Genomic DNA, 16,386 nt, shown 5'->3' with positions numbered 1-16,386 from the left:
GAACGGAAGCATGGTTATGTACTGTATCTATATATAGTGGCTAGTTATAGCTGTAGTATATAAATTGGTGACGATGTAATGAACTCTAGCACCAGTTTACGCCTACACTTCTCAAGCAGCGTACATGAACTGTCCCCCTAACGTAACAATCAGAAGTCAGACGCGGGTACGTTTAGAAGTGTAAATGGCTCTAAACGTAGAAACTTGCATTCTTTGTGGCAGTCATATGCAGAAAATATGACGAGGTGGCCTAAGTCACGTGCCTAGAGAAAATATGCCTTACAATGCCTAGCAACTTGGGATGTAAGTAAAATGAACTTTCCCACAAAAACTTGCTAATGGTGTACCAACACTGGTTCTCCATACCTTGAATTTGAACTGTACACCTGTAGCAGTTCTTTACCTCCTCACTCTCTCACGCTCTTTCCCTACTCCATACACTACATAAGACGTACATAGAAACAGTAAATCAATTTACAAGTGTTGTCAGTCTAGTTAATGGATATGGAGCATCACATCCTTTCCCTACGAGAGCTTTGCAGGTTATGTGGCTCCAGGTTCAATCGTGAGGACCGTCAGTACAAATGTCTAAACCACAAAGACAGGATTCTCCAGTTGTATAAGATAGATGTTGGAACAGATGATGTTTCTGTGCATCCTACCAATTTCTGTGTCCGCTGCCATCTAGCAATGCATCGATTTACAAAGAGGCAAGGAGCCTCTGTTCTTGTACCTCTATGCAGAGAGTGGATGCCACACTCAGAAAACTGCAACACCTGCTCCAGTTGTCAGCAACAGAAGAAAGGAGGAAGACCACCCAAAAAAGTGAAAAAGAATCAGCCAGCAATTAAATTGACCGATCTAATCCAACAAATAGAAAAAGTAGCACCAGAAACCCTATGTTCAGAAGACCTTATTCAAGCAATCCGACTATCTAATTTCATCCAATCTGAGTCATTAGTACCTGTTGACTTGTTCAAGTGCCCTGTGTGTGAAAAAGTTGTCAATAGCCCAGTTGAATTCCAATGCAACCATTTAGTGTGCAAGAAGTGTGCCATTCAACACTTGCATCAGTCTCCCTTGTATGACTGTCCCCAGTGCCAGCTGTCTATAAACAAGGAGCACATCAAGAGTTCATCAGCAATAACCCTTGCATCATTAGCATCACTACAGATTACTTGCAGTAACCCACACTGCAACAAAACCATGCGTCTGGACAGATTACAACAACATTATACTTATTATAGCAAGGGAGGGGGATCAGACAAAGAGGAGATGCCTACCCCACTCAGACAAACCCTAGGTACAGTCCTTGCGGCACCCTTAACGAAAACACCAAACACAATCGAGAAAAGAGCAGCCAGCAACATTGTGAGAAGAATGGTCAATTCTTCATGTGAAGTTGCTTCAGACTACTTCATTTCATTGAAGACAAGAGGAAAGGTAAGGAAAATAGAAATGCAATTCAATTGCCTAGTGACAGTGACTCTCTATGATCTACAGCCTATAACTAATGTTCGTGTCCCAATGCCTGTTGCAACATCAACTACAAGCTCAAACTCTACTTTATGGCAGCGATCAAAGCATGTGCCTCAAGTCCGAGACATAATTTCTGGAGGACCTGCAGCATCAGCTGTCCAGCTAAAGGATGAACTAAGACACCTAAAAAAGGAAAGAGATGACCTTTTGAAAGAAGCTGGGTTGATACCTACTGGTCTTTATGTAACTCAAGAGGAGAGCCTCGCCCTGAAAGCAGATTTATCTATACCCTGGACCAAACTACGAGCTCTTAGAAGGTAGACACAATACTTACTTGGCTGTATGTTCAAGCTCTTGCTCACTGTCTGTACTTCAGATGGCTATCACGCTGGGGTGTGACATTGGCTAGTGAGAAGAAACAGCGAGAGCTGTTAGAAACCTGGACGCCAGTTGATATTGAGGGTGAGACTATAATACTAACATTCAAACTGCCAACAGGCGGAGAAGAACTCCGGTCATCGCCTTGTGTCTTTGTACCCTCTCTTCCGAAAACAGTACACTCACTTCTGAACGAGTTTGATAAGTAAGCCAGATTAATCATGTTAACAAACAAATACAAAAAACTCTCACCATTGCAGAGCCAACCAACTTGTCTGGCATGAAGTGATCCCTGAAGATGAAGTGTGGTTGAAGGTTGGAGAGGACAAAGGAGGATCAACGTTCAAATTGTCTGTCCAGCTAGCCAATGTGCCAATTGTGAATTCAGTTAAAAACACCTATGTCATAACGTGCTATCAAGGCAGTGACACCATCACCAATCTACAAGTTACTATAGCACGATACAGAGAACAGCTGCACGAGTTACTTGAAATTGACTGGAGGTAAGAGCTACTATTTAAAAAGCAGTGATTGCATTAATTACAAATTATTCATAGTGGAAAAAAGATGCGTCTCTTTATCTTTGGAGACTATGAATTTCTGACCAAGCTTTATGGGATATCTGGAGCTTCAGGTATAAATCAAATTAATTTATAAGCCAATTAACTTATTTGGAGCTTTACTCTCAGGTAGGCATTGATGTCTTTGGTGTCTCATCGACAAGACAATGGCAAAGCCAGTACCAGAGAGAGCACATTTGAAGCACGAACACTCCAACGACTGAGTAGTGACTATGACATATTCATGGCTGCAGGCGGGAATGATAAAAAAAGCAAAGTTCTTCAACAATGCCATACCTCCCTACCTCTTCAACATTCCTTTGGATCAAGTATGTTAAAGATCACAATTGAGGCTTAATGAGTGGTTTCAGTATGTGCCTGCCTCCTACAGGTTGCGATTCCTGCTCTTCATATCAGCTTGGGTATCTTTCAGAAGCTGTACGAGCTTCTAGAAAATGCAGCTCATAAAGTTGACCTCCACAGACCATTTGATCTGAGTTGTCCATCATCCACAGAAGTCCACAATGCAGAACATAGTGACATGTACAGCAAAGGCTTTGAGGAATACATCTCCAGAAGCACAGAGGCCCTTGGCCTTCGACAGACTGCAAGCAAAAAGCATGACACTGCACAGCAAGTAACTGAGCTGGCTAATTGGCTTAACCTGAATGTTGATCCCATGAGCACAAATACACCATCACTAGTACCTCAACTGTTTCAGCATGCCAAGATCTTGAGAGATGATGCAATGCAACTGGTGAGTAACCACAAATGGCAACTGACTAAAGTCCGTTCAAAGAATGGAGCCCGTGGGAAAATTCCTGTATCTGGGCAAGTACGCCCCCTACGCCGTTGATAAACATATCATTCAAAAGCACGTGACTAGGTGGAGTCAGATCTCTGGACAAATTAACTCTATAGATCCTGGGTTAGTAGATACAGCATGCTTCCTGAAAGAGACTCCTCCCATGCATTACCGACAAAGAATACCGCCAGTAAATGACACCTACGAGACTAATTGCATTAATCATTGTTGTCATTCTCATCGTCTCCTAGGAGGATCTCTTCACTGTCTGAAGAGTTCTCCTCACCTACTAATCTTTCTACCGCTTGTTCGAGCACGCCATCTGACGTTCTGTAATATTTTCTACTTTCTGGATGACATGGTCGACATACTTCTTCCATTTCGCCACCGTCACATTTTCAACGCCTTCTCTGGCCAGTTCGAATGGCAGAAAACTGTTGAACAGGACGGACCCTGACGTACTAAAGTAGATAGATAGTAGGCAGTGAGGGCTGGGTAGCAACCACTGCTCTAAATGCTCATTTATCGATTGTTAGTATTACAATCCAAGATGAGAGCAATATTGTTGTTTCCGCCCTCTAGGCCTTATCTGGTAACCACATTTCCCACGGGCTCTCCATTCTTTGAACGGACTTTAATAAAGCAGAGACACTTACAGGAAGATAGACTAATATTGATAGCCACTCACTCTGACCCTTACCTGTAAACACTTTAGAATAATTTACTAAGCAATGGTTGTGATGTCATCATAGAAAGTCAGAGCAGACAGTCTTCAAGAAAAGGCATTTCCAAAGCATGAAGGTCCTTGTGTTAAAGGCTTGGAATCCTCCCTCGCCCAAATTGGAGTTGAAAGGCAGGCATATCATGGTGGTTCCTTCATTGGCAACCATATCCATAAATGCTGCAAGGTACAGAACAATATTACAGATGATCAGAGCAGCACATATCTAACATGTGGCACTCATTTCCACAGGGAGTCAACATAGAAATAATCTGCAAGTCTGTACCAGACAATGTTCCATGTCACCTCAAGAAGACCAAAGAGCTTGCTGAAGGAGTCAAAGAAACCTTTCCGCGTCTTTTGTCTAAATTTGCAGCCTACCACAATCTTTACAGTGGCTCAAGGAAACTAGAAGAGCATGAAATTGACCAACTAGGTGAGCACAATCACCCGTGCAATCACACCTCGATCATAACTTATCTGTTACTCTGTTGCAGAGTACGACATCAGAGACTTTCTGAAACATTACAGGGAAGACTTGACAAATCCGCCAGTCACGCCTAAGATACACATGTTGGAAGAACACGTTGTTCCTTGGATAAGGCGATGGAAGCTGGGTCTAGGATTTCATGGCGAACAGGGAGCAGAGTCCATTCATGCCCGCTTCAACGCCCTGCAGAGAACATATTCAAGCATTAGAAATCCCCTAGAAAGGCTGAAGTCGATCGTCAGAGAACATAACACTTCGGTCATGCCACAGATTACACAGCTTCGGCCAATAGTCAGAAAGAGAAAGGCAGAAACTACAATTGACATCTTTGATAGTGGTAGAGTACTGTAGAATGCGCTGTGAGTAAGAATAAAAGCAAGCAACCAAACCTGACTCCGCCATCTTTGGGTCTTGATTCTTCCACTAGGGCGAGGCGTACATCAGTGGGATCTCCCACGAACTTAATTCTAGTATGCACAAACAGCTGGATTAAAACGAAAGTCCTTGCAAAACCCGGAGAATACGACAAAGCAGGAGAACGAGAAACGTGTCGTATCACATGCTACAAAGGCCTTCGAGAATTCCAGAGATCTTCCTCAGATAGCGACACTACCCAATTGCGTGGTCATACCCTAAAAAACAGCCTAGGCCTTCTACAGTATCTGTGCGCAAATGCTGATCCACATCACTTGAGCGAAAACCGGTCTTCTTTAACTGAGCATGCGCAACAACTAAGTTGCGCGGCCTCGCATAGTTGAAACGGCCGTGTTGTAAGACCTGAAGCCGTGAGGGCTTATCACCGAGATAATTATGGCTCGGTCCAATTATGGAGGTGCTAATTACGCGGTCACGGCTGAGGTGTATTATTACCCCAAACATTCCGACCACCCATGTTATAACTGATTTATAGCATACTTTTACTGCACCCCTAATTGAGTAAGTGGGAAGTGGTGTTATATGGTTGACCTCAGGTGTTATATCGTGGACCTTAGGTGTTGTATCACTGATATAACACTTGCAATGGACCAATCAGCGCACCTAAAGGTATATGATACATTATAACTAGTGTTATTTCCTTGCTCAGTCAGGGGTTTCCCCAGGAATTAATAACAGCGCGGGATTTTATTAATATTAATTAGCCACGGAGATCTTATGAGATTTCAAATGTTGAGTTTCATCTATCACCACACTGTTGGATTCACCTCGTGAGATTCAATGTGGCAGAATGGCTCAATGGCAGGCCTTGCACCAAGTACTTCAGCTAGAATGCTGTATCCCAGACAAGAATCTTCAGAGTTGTCTTCTCCAGTTTTTCGGTGTTTGTCTTTTACAGCCTTGTAGCAATTTCTCCAGTTGGTGAAGTTTCTCTTTGCACTGCTCTCCTGTACGCTGATAACCGTTTTCTACCATCATAGCTGCCACTTTCTCCCAAACAGGTTTCTTGCGTCCATCACCTAGTAAACGACTCTGATCATTGCCATCCCTCCAGATCTCTAGCAGAAGATTAACTTCAGCATCTGACCAATCTGACAATAAAACATAGAGAAGGTCGTTTTGCAGGTAACAGCATCAAGTGAAAAGAGGCTTTTGTTTTTGCCTCTTTGCGCTTGATGCTGTTACCTGCAAACGACCTTCTCTGTATTTTATTGTGACTGATGACTCGATGGTGCTACTTGGGAAATCACCTTCTGTATGTTCTGTTGTGGCTGGTGACCTCGCTGCTGAAGGTCAGCACTCTCATTTTGGAACTCTGGCCTAGACGGTGGATTCACTAACAATTGCTCGGGGACATATACCAACCCCACTGCTGTTCATTACCGCCATAGAAGGTATCTGCAGCCTCTGTCCACGGACAGCCAGAGGTCCATGCTCTTTCCATGATCAATTGTCGCGCTGTTTTTTCACGCATGCGAATGGGACATAATTTATGTACAGGTTTGTTCTCGAGACAAGTGAGAACGCAAGTTAGCTAACTCCAAACCAATTAAGTATTGTCTTTCATACATCTTGTAGTTAACCTAACCCTAGTGTGAAAACTCTATTACACAACACTTGGTTCTACATGATTAGGTACATTAATTAAAGCTACTGCGCAAAAGCTAAAGCCCCGTATTCTACACCCCACATCCTTTCTTCTTAAAAAGAGCGTATTCGATTAGGAGCTATCCGGATAGAGATAAGGATAACGGATAGAAAGGATAGAGTCGTGGACGTGCTGCCAATCGAAGACTCTGTCCGAAACCGGATAGAGCGATAGTATAGCGCGCGCTAAAGAATATTGCGACACTTGTTTTTAGCGCTGTTGCTTTCGCTCTGGAGTTTTGTCTTGATGGCATAGAAGAGCAAGAAGACGAGGAAGACATATTTAAGGATTTGATGGAACTGTGTCCCAATTTGTGGGCTTGAGAAGAGCAGAAGACGAGAGTTTGCGGTTATGTAGATGTAATGACTACTGTAATCGCTACTAAAGTACAAGCAACTCGCCACGTGTGTTACCAAAACGCTTGATCAAAACCACTCTAGTCACTGCATAATAGTATATATACGCCACATCCCTCCCCACTTATACCGTGTTTACAAGAGCACGCATAGCGAGACGAGCCGAGCCGAGCCGTGCCAGCCCGTGCCAGCCCAGTATTCCAGTCCGCGTTTACACGACACATTTGATAAAGCGGGCCAGATGGGCGTGATTTTAGCGTGCGTTAGTTTTTGAGAGATTGCCATAGCTCGCGCTACATCGAAATGGACAGAGTGTCGTGTATTCACTCAATCTACTATTCAACACACGTTAACGGCCGCTACTCTAACACTGACTCAAACACCGGTTCAGTCATCCTTTATCTACCGCAAAACCCCAGTTCCCGTATGCTAGCAAGCATCTACAAACACTGTGACACAACATTTTCTCCCCCTTCTAATCGAGTTGCATATTCCACCTCAAAATCTTCGAAGCGTTTGGGCCTTGTCCTCACTCGTTTTGGCCTTGTTGTTTCTGTCTCATTTTCATGATCATGGGCAGTGCCTGCATCACTTGCTGCCTCTCCTTCGACTTCGACATTTCCCCCATCGTGTTGATTTTCTGTCATGTCTTCTGAGATCTCCTCTTCCCCATCAGTCCAGCTGAGTACTGCAGCTGTATTTGCAACACCAGCTGGCTTCGCCACAGCAATTAATTGGTCAGCATGCCACAGACGTCCATCTTGTAGCAGGTAAGTGTCCTTCCCTACCCTTGACCAGACTTCTACTGGATCGGACAATTGCGACTTCAACTTATGGCCTCTTAGCGGACGCTTTACTCTTACCCAACTTCCGGGAGAAAAGGACGAAACTCTAGCTCTCCTTTTATGATCTACATATGCCTTCATCGCTGCCTGTTTCCTTGCCACGACCTCGTCCGCATTCTTCAGCTGAAGTGATCCCTTCTTATCTTGCCTAGGAATCATCTGGGATAAGGGCTGCCGAAGCTTTCGGCCCAACATAACTTCTGCTGGTGATTTCCTCGTAAGTGAATGCGCCGTAGACCGGTAATTAAACAATGTGCTTTGCACTGAACTCTCCACTGAACGTCCTTCCAACAACCCTGTCTTCAGGCCTTGTTTAAGCACTTGATTGAATCTTTCGACTCCTCCATTTGCTTTTGGATGATACAGTGGTGTGAGAATATGGCGAATACCCCGTTCTCGTAACCACTGCTGAAACTCATACGACCGGAACTGAGGTCCATTGTCCGTTGTTATCGACTCAGGAAACCCCCACCTAACAATAAGGTCTTCCAAAAACTGCACAACCTCTTGCGTCCGCACTTGTGAGCACAGTCTTACTTCTGGCCACTTTGATCCCAGATCATGAACTACAATAGCGTATCGCTGGTGAGCCATTGCTATTTGAATTTCTCCAAAGATATCTACCTGAAGTCGTTGCCACGGTACCGCTGTCCAAGGAGTAGGTTGTAATGGAGCATGTACAGGTTGGCGAGACTTCCCGCTGACAAGGCAGGGCTCACAATCTCTCACCATTTGCTCAATTTGGCGGTCAATCCCAGGCCACCAGGCAAACTCTCGGCATCTCTGTTTCATACGAACAACCCCCAAGTGACCCTCATGAGCTAGCTGTAGCACCCGTTTCTGCAGCAACCTTGGTACGACTATTCGATTCCCTCTCATCAGACAACTCGACTTTCCACCCACAGGTGCCAACTCGTGTCGAACATTCCAAAAAGGACGGAACTCTCCTTTGACATCGTGCCATCCTTCCCGGATGCACCTTAAAACCGTTTGGATTTCTGCATCTGCACCTGACTCCCTTTCCATTTCATCCAAGGGTACCCCCGGGCTCCATGTGCTCAACAATAATATACATTCTTCCACATCATCAGAGTCCCATGCTGAATTCTCAGCTGGAGCTGGTGACCTCGACAGTAGATCAGCAACTTGATTGGAATGACCAGGTCGATATTCCACGCGGAATGTATACTTGTACAGCCGTTCTGTCCACCGGTGTAATCGCAATGGCCTTTGACCTGTTCCTGACGCAGATAGCAGTGATACCAAGGCTTGGTGATCGGTACGAAGTACAAACGGTCGTCCAAACAAAAATACATGCCACTTCTCACACGCCCACACACAGGCCAATGCCTCCCGTTCTCCCACAGCATATTTCTGCTCTGCTGGTGACAACGCACCAGCAGAGCATATGCTGTGGACGCATATGCCACAGGACGTTCCTGTCCATCTTGTATTTGAGACAATACTGCCCCAATAGCTACTCCAGAAGCGTCACACGACACAAAGGTGTCCGCTGTGGATGAAAAGTGGGCAAGAACTGGTGCTGATGTGACAAGCTGTTTCAATTTGTCAAATGCCGTTTGACATTCAGTGGACCATTCCCAATGGGCATCCTTCCGTAATAAGCACCGCAAAGGAGAAGAGATATCAGCATAGCCCTGCACGAACCGGAGGTAGTAATTTGTCATACCGAGGAATGAATTTAGTTCTGTCACTGATGTCGGTTCTTTCAGTCTTTCAACTGCTTCTATGTTAGATGTTAGAGGACGAATACCACTCGCCGAAATACTGTGTCCCACAAATGATATTTCCTTAACTGCAAAAGTGCACTTGTCCACATTTAGTGTCAAATTGTGATGTTGTAGTCGTTGAAACACATCATTCAGTCTCTTATTGTGACTTGGTCGATCTGGCCCATGAACGACAATATCGTCCATGTAGACAGCAACTCCTGGTATTCCGGCTACGACCGTAACCATGACTTTCTGGAAGGCACTTGGGGCCGATGCCAAACCGAATGGCATTCTCTTGAACTGGTAAGTCCCCTTATGTGTTACAAATGCTGTAATAAAGCGACTTTCCTCTGCCAAAGGTATTTGCAAGTACCCCTGGTTTAAGTCCAGCTTCGAAAATACTGTAGATCCATAAAACTCTGCCGCTATGTCTTCCATTGTTGGTAGTGGATGCTTGCCAGGTATGATTGCCTGATTGGCTCTTCGAAGGTCTACGCAGAGTCTAATTGCCCCTGATTTCTTCCATACAACTACTAAATTTGAGATCCATGGGGATGAATCCACTTTTTCAATGATATCCAAACTCTCCCAACGATCCAACTCCTCTGCCACCCTCTCTCGTAGAGCCAGTGGCAATCTCCTAAGTGGCTGCATAATCGGTGGTACGGTGGTGTTCACTAACGGGCAATGAACAAAGTGATTGGCTTTCCCCAATCCACTGAACACCCTAGGCCATCTCCGACTCCAACCTCCCTTAGTAACTCCATCGTTGAGCAAGTCAACCGCTTGTACACTATGACTGCCTAGTTCTTCTGGATCCCAACAAATTTGAAATCCCAGGGCATCAAACAAGTCGAGACCTAGTATGTCTGTCCCCTTGTCTGTAATATAGAATGGAAACTCTGCTAATTGACATCTCCGGTATCGGACTGGTAGCTTTGCCTTTCCCAACACCTTTATTGGCGATCCTGCATAACCAACTAGTATTCGATTTGCTGGTTCCAGCTTACTCCAAGAAAACCATCGATCATATGACCTTTTTGACAGCACTGAAACCTTCGCCCCCAAGTCAATAACAAGTGACAAACTGACACCAGCTAACTCGCAAACGCATTGGCGATACTCGAGTGTACTGGACTGACCACCAACAACATTGATTCGAACGGTCTCCAACTCTACCCCTTGCTCATTGCCACAATCAACTTCCTGGATCTGTGACTGTTTCTTTGACCTACAGCAACGTGCGTAGTGTCCTATTCTCCCACATTTTCTACAGGTCTGTGTTGATGCTGGGCATGTTGAACCCTTGTGAACCGAGAACCCACAGTTACCACATTTGCCGTCTCCTCTGCTACTCCAGCCGCTTTTACCTGGCCGTGTCTGTACTTGACGAATCCCACGTGACTCCTGTGCCAATTGACCCAAAGCTGTATTAGTTAAACCTCCTGGCACTGCATCCATTACGCTACCTGACACTGTCGCAATAGCTGCTGAATCCCTAGCCGCCTCTTCCATCCGTGATGCCAGTACAATTGCTTTGTCTAGAGTAAGATCTTCATCTTCTTCCAACAAGCGGTCTCTCACTTTACCACAAACCGTCTTTTCTATAAGTTGATCCCTAATCATTTCGTCATGCAACGGTCCAAACTTGCAAGTGGCTGCTAGCTGTCTCAGAGCAAACACATATTGCTTCACGGACTCTCCTTGATGTTGCTTTCTTTGTCGGAATTTGAATCTCTCGACCATAGAATTGAGTCTCGGTCCGAACAACGTCGCACACACATCACGTAACTGAACGTATGATTCCGTCTCTGTCTCCGTCGAAAGTATCCGCTGCCCTTCCAGTCCTAAGCAATGAGTCAAAAGGGCGCGTAGTCGAGGCTTGTTGTCTGCTTCGTCTTTGATTGCCGCGGCTGCCACGTAGGTGTCAAAAGCGGACAACCAATGCTTCCATGGCACCGCCGGTTCCCCCGGGTGTGGAAGGAAAGGAGGAGGCGGGTGAATGCCTGAAGTCGCCATCCTCGTCGCCAATATTGTCGTGTATTCACTCAATGTACTATTCAACACACGTTAACGGCCGCTACTCTAACACTGACTCAAACACCGGTTCAGTCATCCTTTATCTACCGCAAAACCCCAGTTCCCGTATGCTAGCAAGCATCTACAAACACTGTGACACAACACAGAGGTCACGCTGCACGCGTTTTCTTCTCTATGGCCTTACAACAGTCTAATCAGGACTTTTACGAGAGGATATCGTATTCATAGAAGGCGTAGGTCTATCGCCAGTGGACGTCGTTTGTTCCAGCTGCAGCAAAGGAGTTCAAGAGCTGTGCTCCTTGCTATCTTCTGTTCACTCCTTTTCAATTTTACTTTCCCAGAAAGATACGTTTGGAGATTTACTAGGTAACGATACGCCTCTGTCAATATCTTGATGATAAAGTAATAACCAGCAGGGTCAGTGCACAATCCGGCCATTCAATTTTTAAATTTTTTAGTTTGGTTAGAAATTAAAAAGTACTTCATGCATTTTAATTTTTGGACAAATTTTTATCCAAACATTGAAAATTACAAATAGATAATTGATTTACTACATACAAGAAATCAAATACAAAATTGAAATGACAGCTGCACTTTCCGGCCAAGCATATTCTATCTAGTCTTCAGTGACAGCACCTATACATGATAAAGCAATTTGATGATTGGCACTGTCTCCTTCAAGGTGTACACTTTAGGTGACAATTGACAGACAGACAACTCAAATAGCTATCACTTACTGCTGATGAAATAGCAGTTAATAACTATGCAGTAACCATCTTTAGGATTCTCTAGCTAGGGAAGAAAATTCTTGTTTAGTTGATGAGACGTAATTTCGACGTCTATAGTGTTCACTGGAGAGATTGGTTGTAACAGACTTATGGGTGTATACAAAGCAATTAGGGTTGTAGCACAAGTGTACATATAGCATGCTATCAGGGGTTGGTTTTAATTAAAAGACGATTATTTCGAAAGCTGATAATTAGCACATGATGAACATGGAGAGAGTTTCTGTTGAATTAATCGAGCGCCTTGTTCTTGTTGATTAATTAATTCTTACATCTATGGTCAGATCCACTATTTTCTTCAGCAACAATACCTGTACTGTATCCAGGAGATGGTTATCTGAGTGGTGATTTACAGTTCAATTATCACGGTTGTGCACTTATTGTGTTGAGTAATTTGTGCTAAATAAAGCTAATCGGCTTATCACTTAGGGCAATGGCAGGTGAGCTGTGATATAATTGAGTTAAACCTGTGCAACAATTCTAATCCCTTTGGTGCAAGTTCAGGTGCACCTTTTCTATACCTGCAAGTGTGTTACAAACTGAATCCCTCTACTAGCGCAAGTGTGTACAATCAACAAATTGGAGACGTCACATCAGCTGAACAAAGTAATTCGCTTGCCTAAAGAATGCTAGATTATTACTGCTAATCCCTATTTATCAGCTTGTTACTTGAGATTGTCACCTTGAGTGTACACCTTGAAGGAGACAGTGCCAATCATCTAATTGCTTTATCATGTATAGGTGCTGTCACTGAAGACTAGATAGAATATGCTTGGCCGGAAAGTGCAGCTGTTATTTCAATATTCTATTTTTGATTTTCTTGTATGTAGTAAATCAATTTTCAATTTTGCAATTTTTAATTTTTGGATAAAAGTTTGTCCAAAAATTGAAATACACGATATACTTTTTAATTTTTAACCAATCTAAAGTATTGAAAAAGGGAATGGCCGGAAAGTGCACTGACCCAGCAGCCATGCCTTTATCAGGTCAGATCACTGGTGGTCAAATATAGTGCAGCGCACCTTTACTTCACGGGATTGGAGAGAGAACTTCAGGATGTGCAGGGAAACGTTTCTGTACTTATGTGAGCAGTTGAGAGGAGACATTGAACCTGAGTACACGAACATGAGAAATTCCATTTCTCTTGAGAAAAGAATTGCTGTCACCTTGTGGTGCTTAGCAACGACTGTAGAATAGCGCACCATAGCTCATCTGTTTGGTATTTCCAGATCGTCTGTCTGTCGTATTGTCCAGAACACATGTAGGGCCATCGTTCGTCGACTGATGCCAGTATATATCAAATTTCCTTCAGGAGATGCACTGGAAGCAGTTGTTCATGGCTTCCAGCAGTTATTCAATATTTCTCCATGTGCAGGAGCCATTGATGGAAGTCATATACCAATTACTCCACCTGTGTTGAATCACACCGACTATTATAATAGAAAAGGATGGTATTCTGTTATTCTTCAAGCTGTTGTTGACCATCAATACCTGTTTCGTGACATTAACGTTAGCTGGCCAGGAAGTGTGCATGATGCTAGAGTGTTGGCTCATTCTGCGTTATTCAGGAAGGCAGAAGAAGGGACGATTTTAAATGGACAAAGCAAACAAATTGAAGGGTGCACCATACCAGTATTTCTTATCGGAGATTCTGCATACCCTTTGCTCAAGTGGCTCATCAAACCTTACCCTGAAAATGATCACATGACAGAACAACGCAGGAACTTCAACTACCAACTTTCTAGAGCTAGAATTGTGGTTGAAAATGCTTTTGGACGCTTGAAGGCCCGCTGGAGGCGACTCATGAAGAAGAATGACATGAATGTTAAAATTGTCCATCACGTTATAGCTGCTTGCTGCGTGTTACACAACTTGTGTGAAATACATGGGGAGTTTTTGATGACAACTGGATCAGTGGGGATGAAAACGAACTGCAATAGCCAGCCGTTCAAGCGCCCGCAGGTGCACATGCTACCATTGCCGAACCAATTGCAATTAGAGACGCTCTTGTCAGAAGTTTCGTAAATCACAATGACAGACCTACTCAGAACATGTTTACAGTGTCAACTATTCGTTATACCTAAACTAGTGACTAGTTCAGTTTGGTTGATTTTGATCTGGGAATCCATCATCATGAAGCATACGTGAGAATGAGAAATAAGGTGTTTGAGATCGATTTCCTGCACCCATCAACAACTGCATCATTTGCAGTTGAAACGCTCTTTCTTCCCTTCTCCTTCTATCTTCGTATTCCATCTCTTGCATTCTTCTTCGTTCCTCGTATTCTCTCTCCTCATTTAGTCTTTGGTCCTCGTACTTCATCCTCTTTCCTCCAACTCAGTCAACAGTGATGAATCCGCCTCCTTCACCTCCTTTATTGTTTTCATCAGTGTCAGTCATGTCTTTCATTTTTGCATCACGCCCTTTTGCTTTACTATCCTCGTAACGCCGTTTCAGTCCTTTCTTTTTAGTAGTTGTGTTCTGCACATGGAAACTCTGAGACTGTGAGCTGCCCACCTCAATTTCTTCACGACTAGGTAGCTCAGCTGTAACATCTCCTGGAGCACTTGCTGGCGTAGATGGTTCTGTTGTTGACCGACTTAGAGTTTCCTCCTCGACTTCTAGGTGTAGTTCTTCTTCAAGAGTATCCAACAAGACAGGAGGATGAGTGGCAGGTCTGCAGCCAAGAATTTCGTTCATGGCTTCAAAAATTCTCGTAGAACGGCGTTGTCGTCCAGTTTCGTTATTGTTATCCTTGATTTTTCTATAATCCGCTTTTAGTTTCTTTATTTTATCTCGGCATTGAATACCCGTACGAACGTAGCCTTCATCTGTCATTCCAGCTGCTAATGTATCGAAAACCTCTCTGTTCCTTTTACAACCTTCTAGTTGCGCTTGGATACCATCATCGCTCCATAAGCGGATGAGGCAAAGCGTCTCCTGCTCGCTCCACGCCATCTTGAACGAAATGAGCATGCGCAGCTCTAATCCCGGCCTCGGTGCAGTACGCACACCGTTTACACGACGTGCCTGGCTCGGGTCAGCCCGGACTGGCCCCACCATTCTAACTGGGCCCGGCCAGCACGGCCCGGCTCGGCACGGCTCGACGGGCGTTTACACGTAGCTTTCAAACCGGGCTAGCCCGGTTACAAGTGCTCGTGGAAACGCGCTATTACTAAAAAACATACATCTAAATCTCAACAATATACTAACCCAAGATGTATCTAAATCTCACCAGTCATTGCAATCAGTTAAGTAGGAGGCTGTACGACGTAGTGTTTTGTCCAGACTGGCTGACGGCGAAAGCGTGGCTGTCGAGGGACTGGTGACGTAGGGACGTCTGTCTGAGCTCGGTGTTAATGTCATCTCTTAGATCCACCTCGTAGTAGTCCACCAGAGGTGACACTTCCGTACCTGCTAGTAATCGGCCGTCCGTTACCGACTGGTTTTCTTGATTTGTCGTTTGCTCTCTTCTGTGATTTGGTTTTCTGTTCTTGTCGATTCTTGCACCTGGGATTTCGGATACCTGAACTGATCATGCGGACAACGATAACATCTTTTCAAGATGTTGTAATGAACTTGTGATCGACCGTCCTTTTTCGGTATCGGAGTGGACGTCACAGCGAGACACGATATTGGACAGACTCCTTTGCGAAGTAGCACTTGGCAGGTTTTAACTTTAGTCGTGCGTCCTCGAGGCGCCTTAGAACACTACGTAGGCGATCCAAATATTGGTCGAAAGATTTTGCAAAGACAATGACATCGTCTAAATAGATCAGACATTCCTGCCACTGAAGGTCCGACTAGGACGTACCCCATTAGCCTTCGGAATGTACTTGGAGCGTTGGCTAGGCCGAATGGCATAGCTTTAAATCGTATAGCCCTCTTGATGTACTAAATGCAGTCTTAGTTTGGTCGTCTGGATGGACCGGTACCTGCCAGTACCCGCTTGCCAAATCGAGTGTCGAAAAAAACTGTGTTCCAGCTAAGGAATCCAATGTCTCGTCGATGCGAGGATACGGATACGAGTCCTTGACGGTGACTGCGTTTAGCCGACGATAATCTACACAGAATCTGTGTTGCCCACCCCTTTTCTTGACCAGAACAATGG

At 44.5% G+C, this 16,386-nt stretch overlaps 3 protein-coding genes across 3 annotated transcripts; 2 read left to right on the top strand and 1 right to left on the bottom strand.

Annotated features, from left to right (window-relative positions):
- The first annotated feature begins 899 nt into the window (after positions 1–899).
- On the top strand, positions 900–4,884 carry LOC134187097 (uncharacterized). Its single transcript, XM_062655214.1, has 9 exons — positions 900–921; positions 962–1,796; positions 1,856–2,062; positions 2,118–2,360; positions 2,415–2,492; positions 2,823–3,174; positions 3,975–4,130; positions 4,196–4,379; positions 4,441–4,884. Exons 1-9 carry the CDS (start codon positions 900–902, stop codon positions 4,782–4,784), a joined length of 2,421 nt encoding a protein of 806 aa, XP_062511198.1. The 3' UTR covers positions 4,785–4,884.
- Positions 4,885–7,217: 2,333 nt separating this feature from the next.
- LOC134187096 (uncharacterized protein K02A2.6-like) lies at positions 7,218–11,628 on the bottom strand. Its single transcript, XM_062655213.1, has 2 exons — positions 9,139–11,628; positions 7,218–9,094 (listed from the first exon to the last, which is right to left on the bottom strand). The coding sequence occupies exons 1-2, from the start codon at positions 11,467–11,469 to the stop codon at positions 7,313–7,315; spliced, it is 4,113 nt and encodes a 1,370-aa protein (XP_062511197.1). The 5' UTR covers positions 11,470–11,628; the 3' UTR covers positions 7,218–7,312.
- Positions 11,629–13,559: 1,931 nt separating this feature from the next.
- Positions 13,560–14,300, top strand: LOC134187095 (uncharacterized). Its single transcript, XM_062655212.1, has one exon. The coding sequence runs from the start codon at positions 13,560–13,562 to the stop codon at positions 14,298–14,300; it is 741 nt and encodes a 246-aa protein (XP_062511196.1).
- The last annotated feature ends 2,086 nt before the right edge of the window (positions 14,301–16,386 follow it).

This window comes from Corticium candelabrum, chromosome 11 (assembly GCF_963422355.1).
Source record: "Corticium candelabrum chromosome 11, ooCorCand1.1, whole genome shotgun sequence".
NCBI classification, from domain to species: domain Eukaryota; kingdom Metazoa; phylum Porifera; class Homoscleromorpha; order Homosclerophorida; family Plakinidae; genus Corticium; species Corticium candelabrum.
Note: the sequence above shows the minus strand (reverse complement) of the source record. Positions and strands in the feature narration are given on the sequence as shown.

Bases quoted from the DNA above. Each gene is read 5' to 3' on its own strand.
- LOC134187096 (XM_062655213.1), bottom strand. From the start codon at position 11,469: ATGGCGACTTCAGGCATTCACCCGCCTCCTCCTTTCCTTCCACACCCG. The intron at 9,095-9,138 runs GCGTCCACAGCA...TCACCAGCAGAG, and splicing joins AGGAACGTCCTGTGGCATAT to CAGAAATATGCTGTGGGAGA.
- LOC134187095 (XM_062655212.1), top strand. From the start codon at position 13,560: ATGCCAGTATATATCAAATTTCCTTCAGGAGATGCACTGGAAGCAGTT.
- LOC134187097 (XM_062655214.1), top strand. From the start codon at position 900: ATGTTCAGAAGACCTTATTCAA. The intron at 922-961 runs GCAATCCGACTA...CTGAGTCATTAG, and splicing joins GTTCAGAAGACCTTATTCAA to TACCTGTTGACTTGTTCAAG. The intron at 2,493-2,822 runs TATAAATCAAAT...TGCGATTCCTGC, and splicing joins GGGATATCTGGAGCTTCAGG to TCTTCATATCAGCTTGGGTA.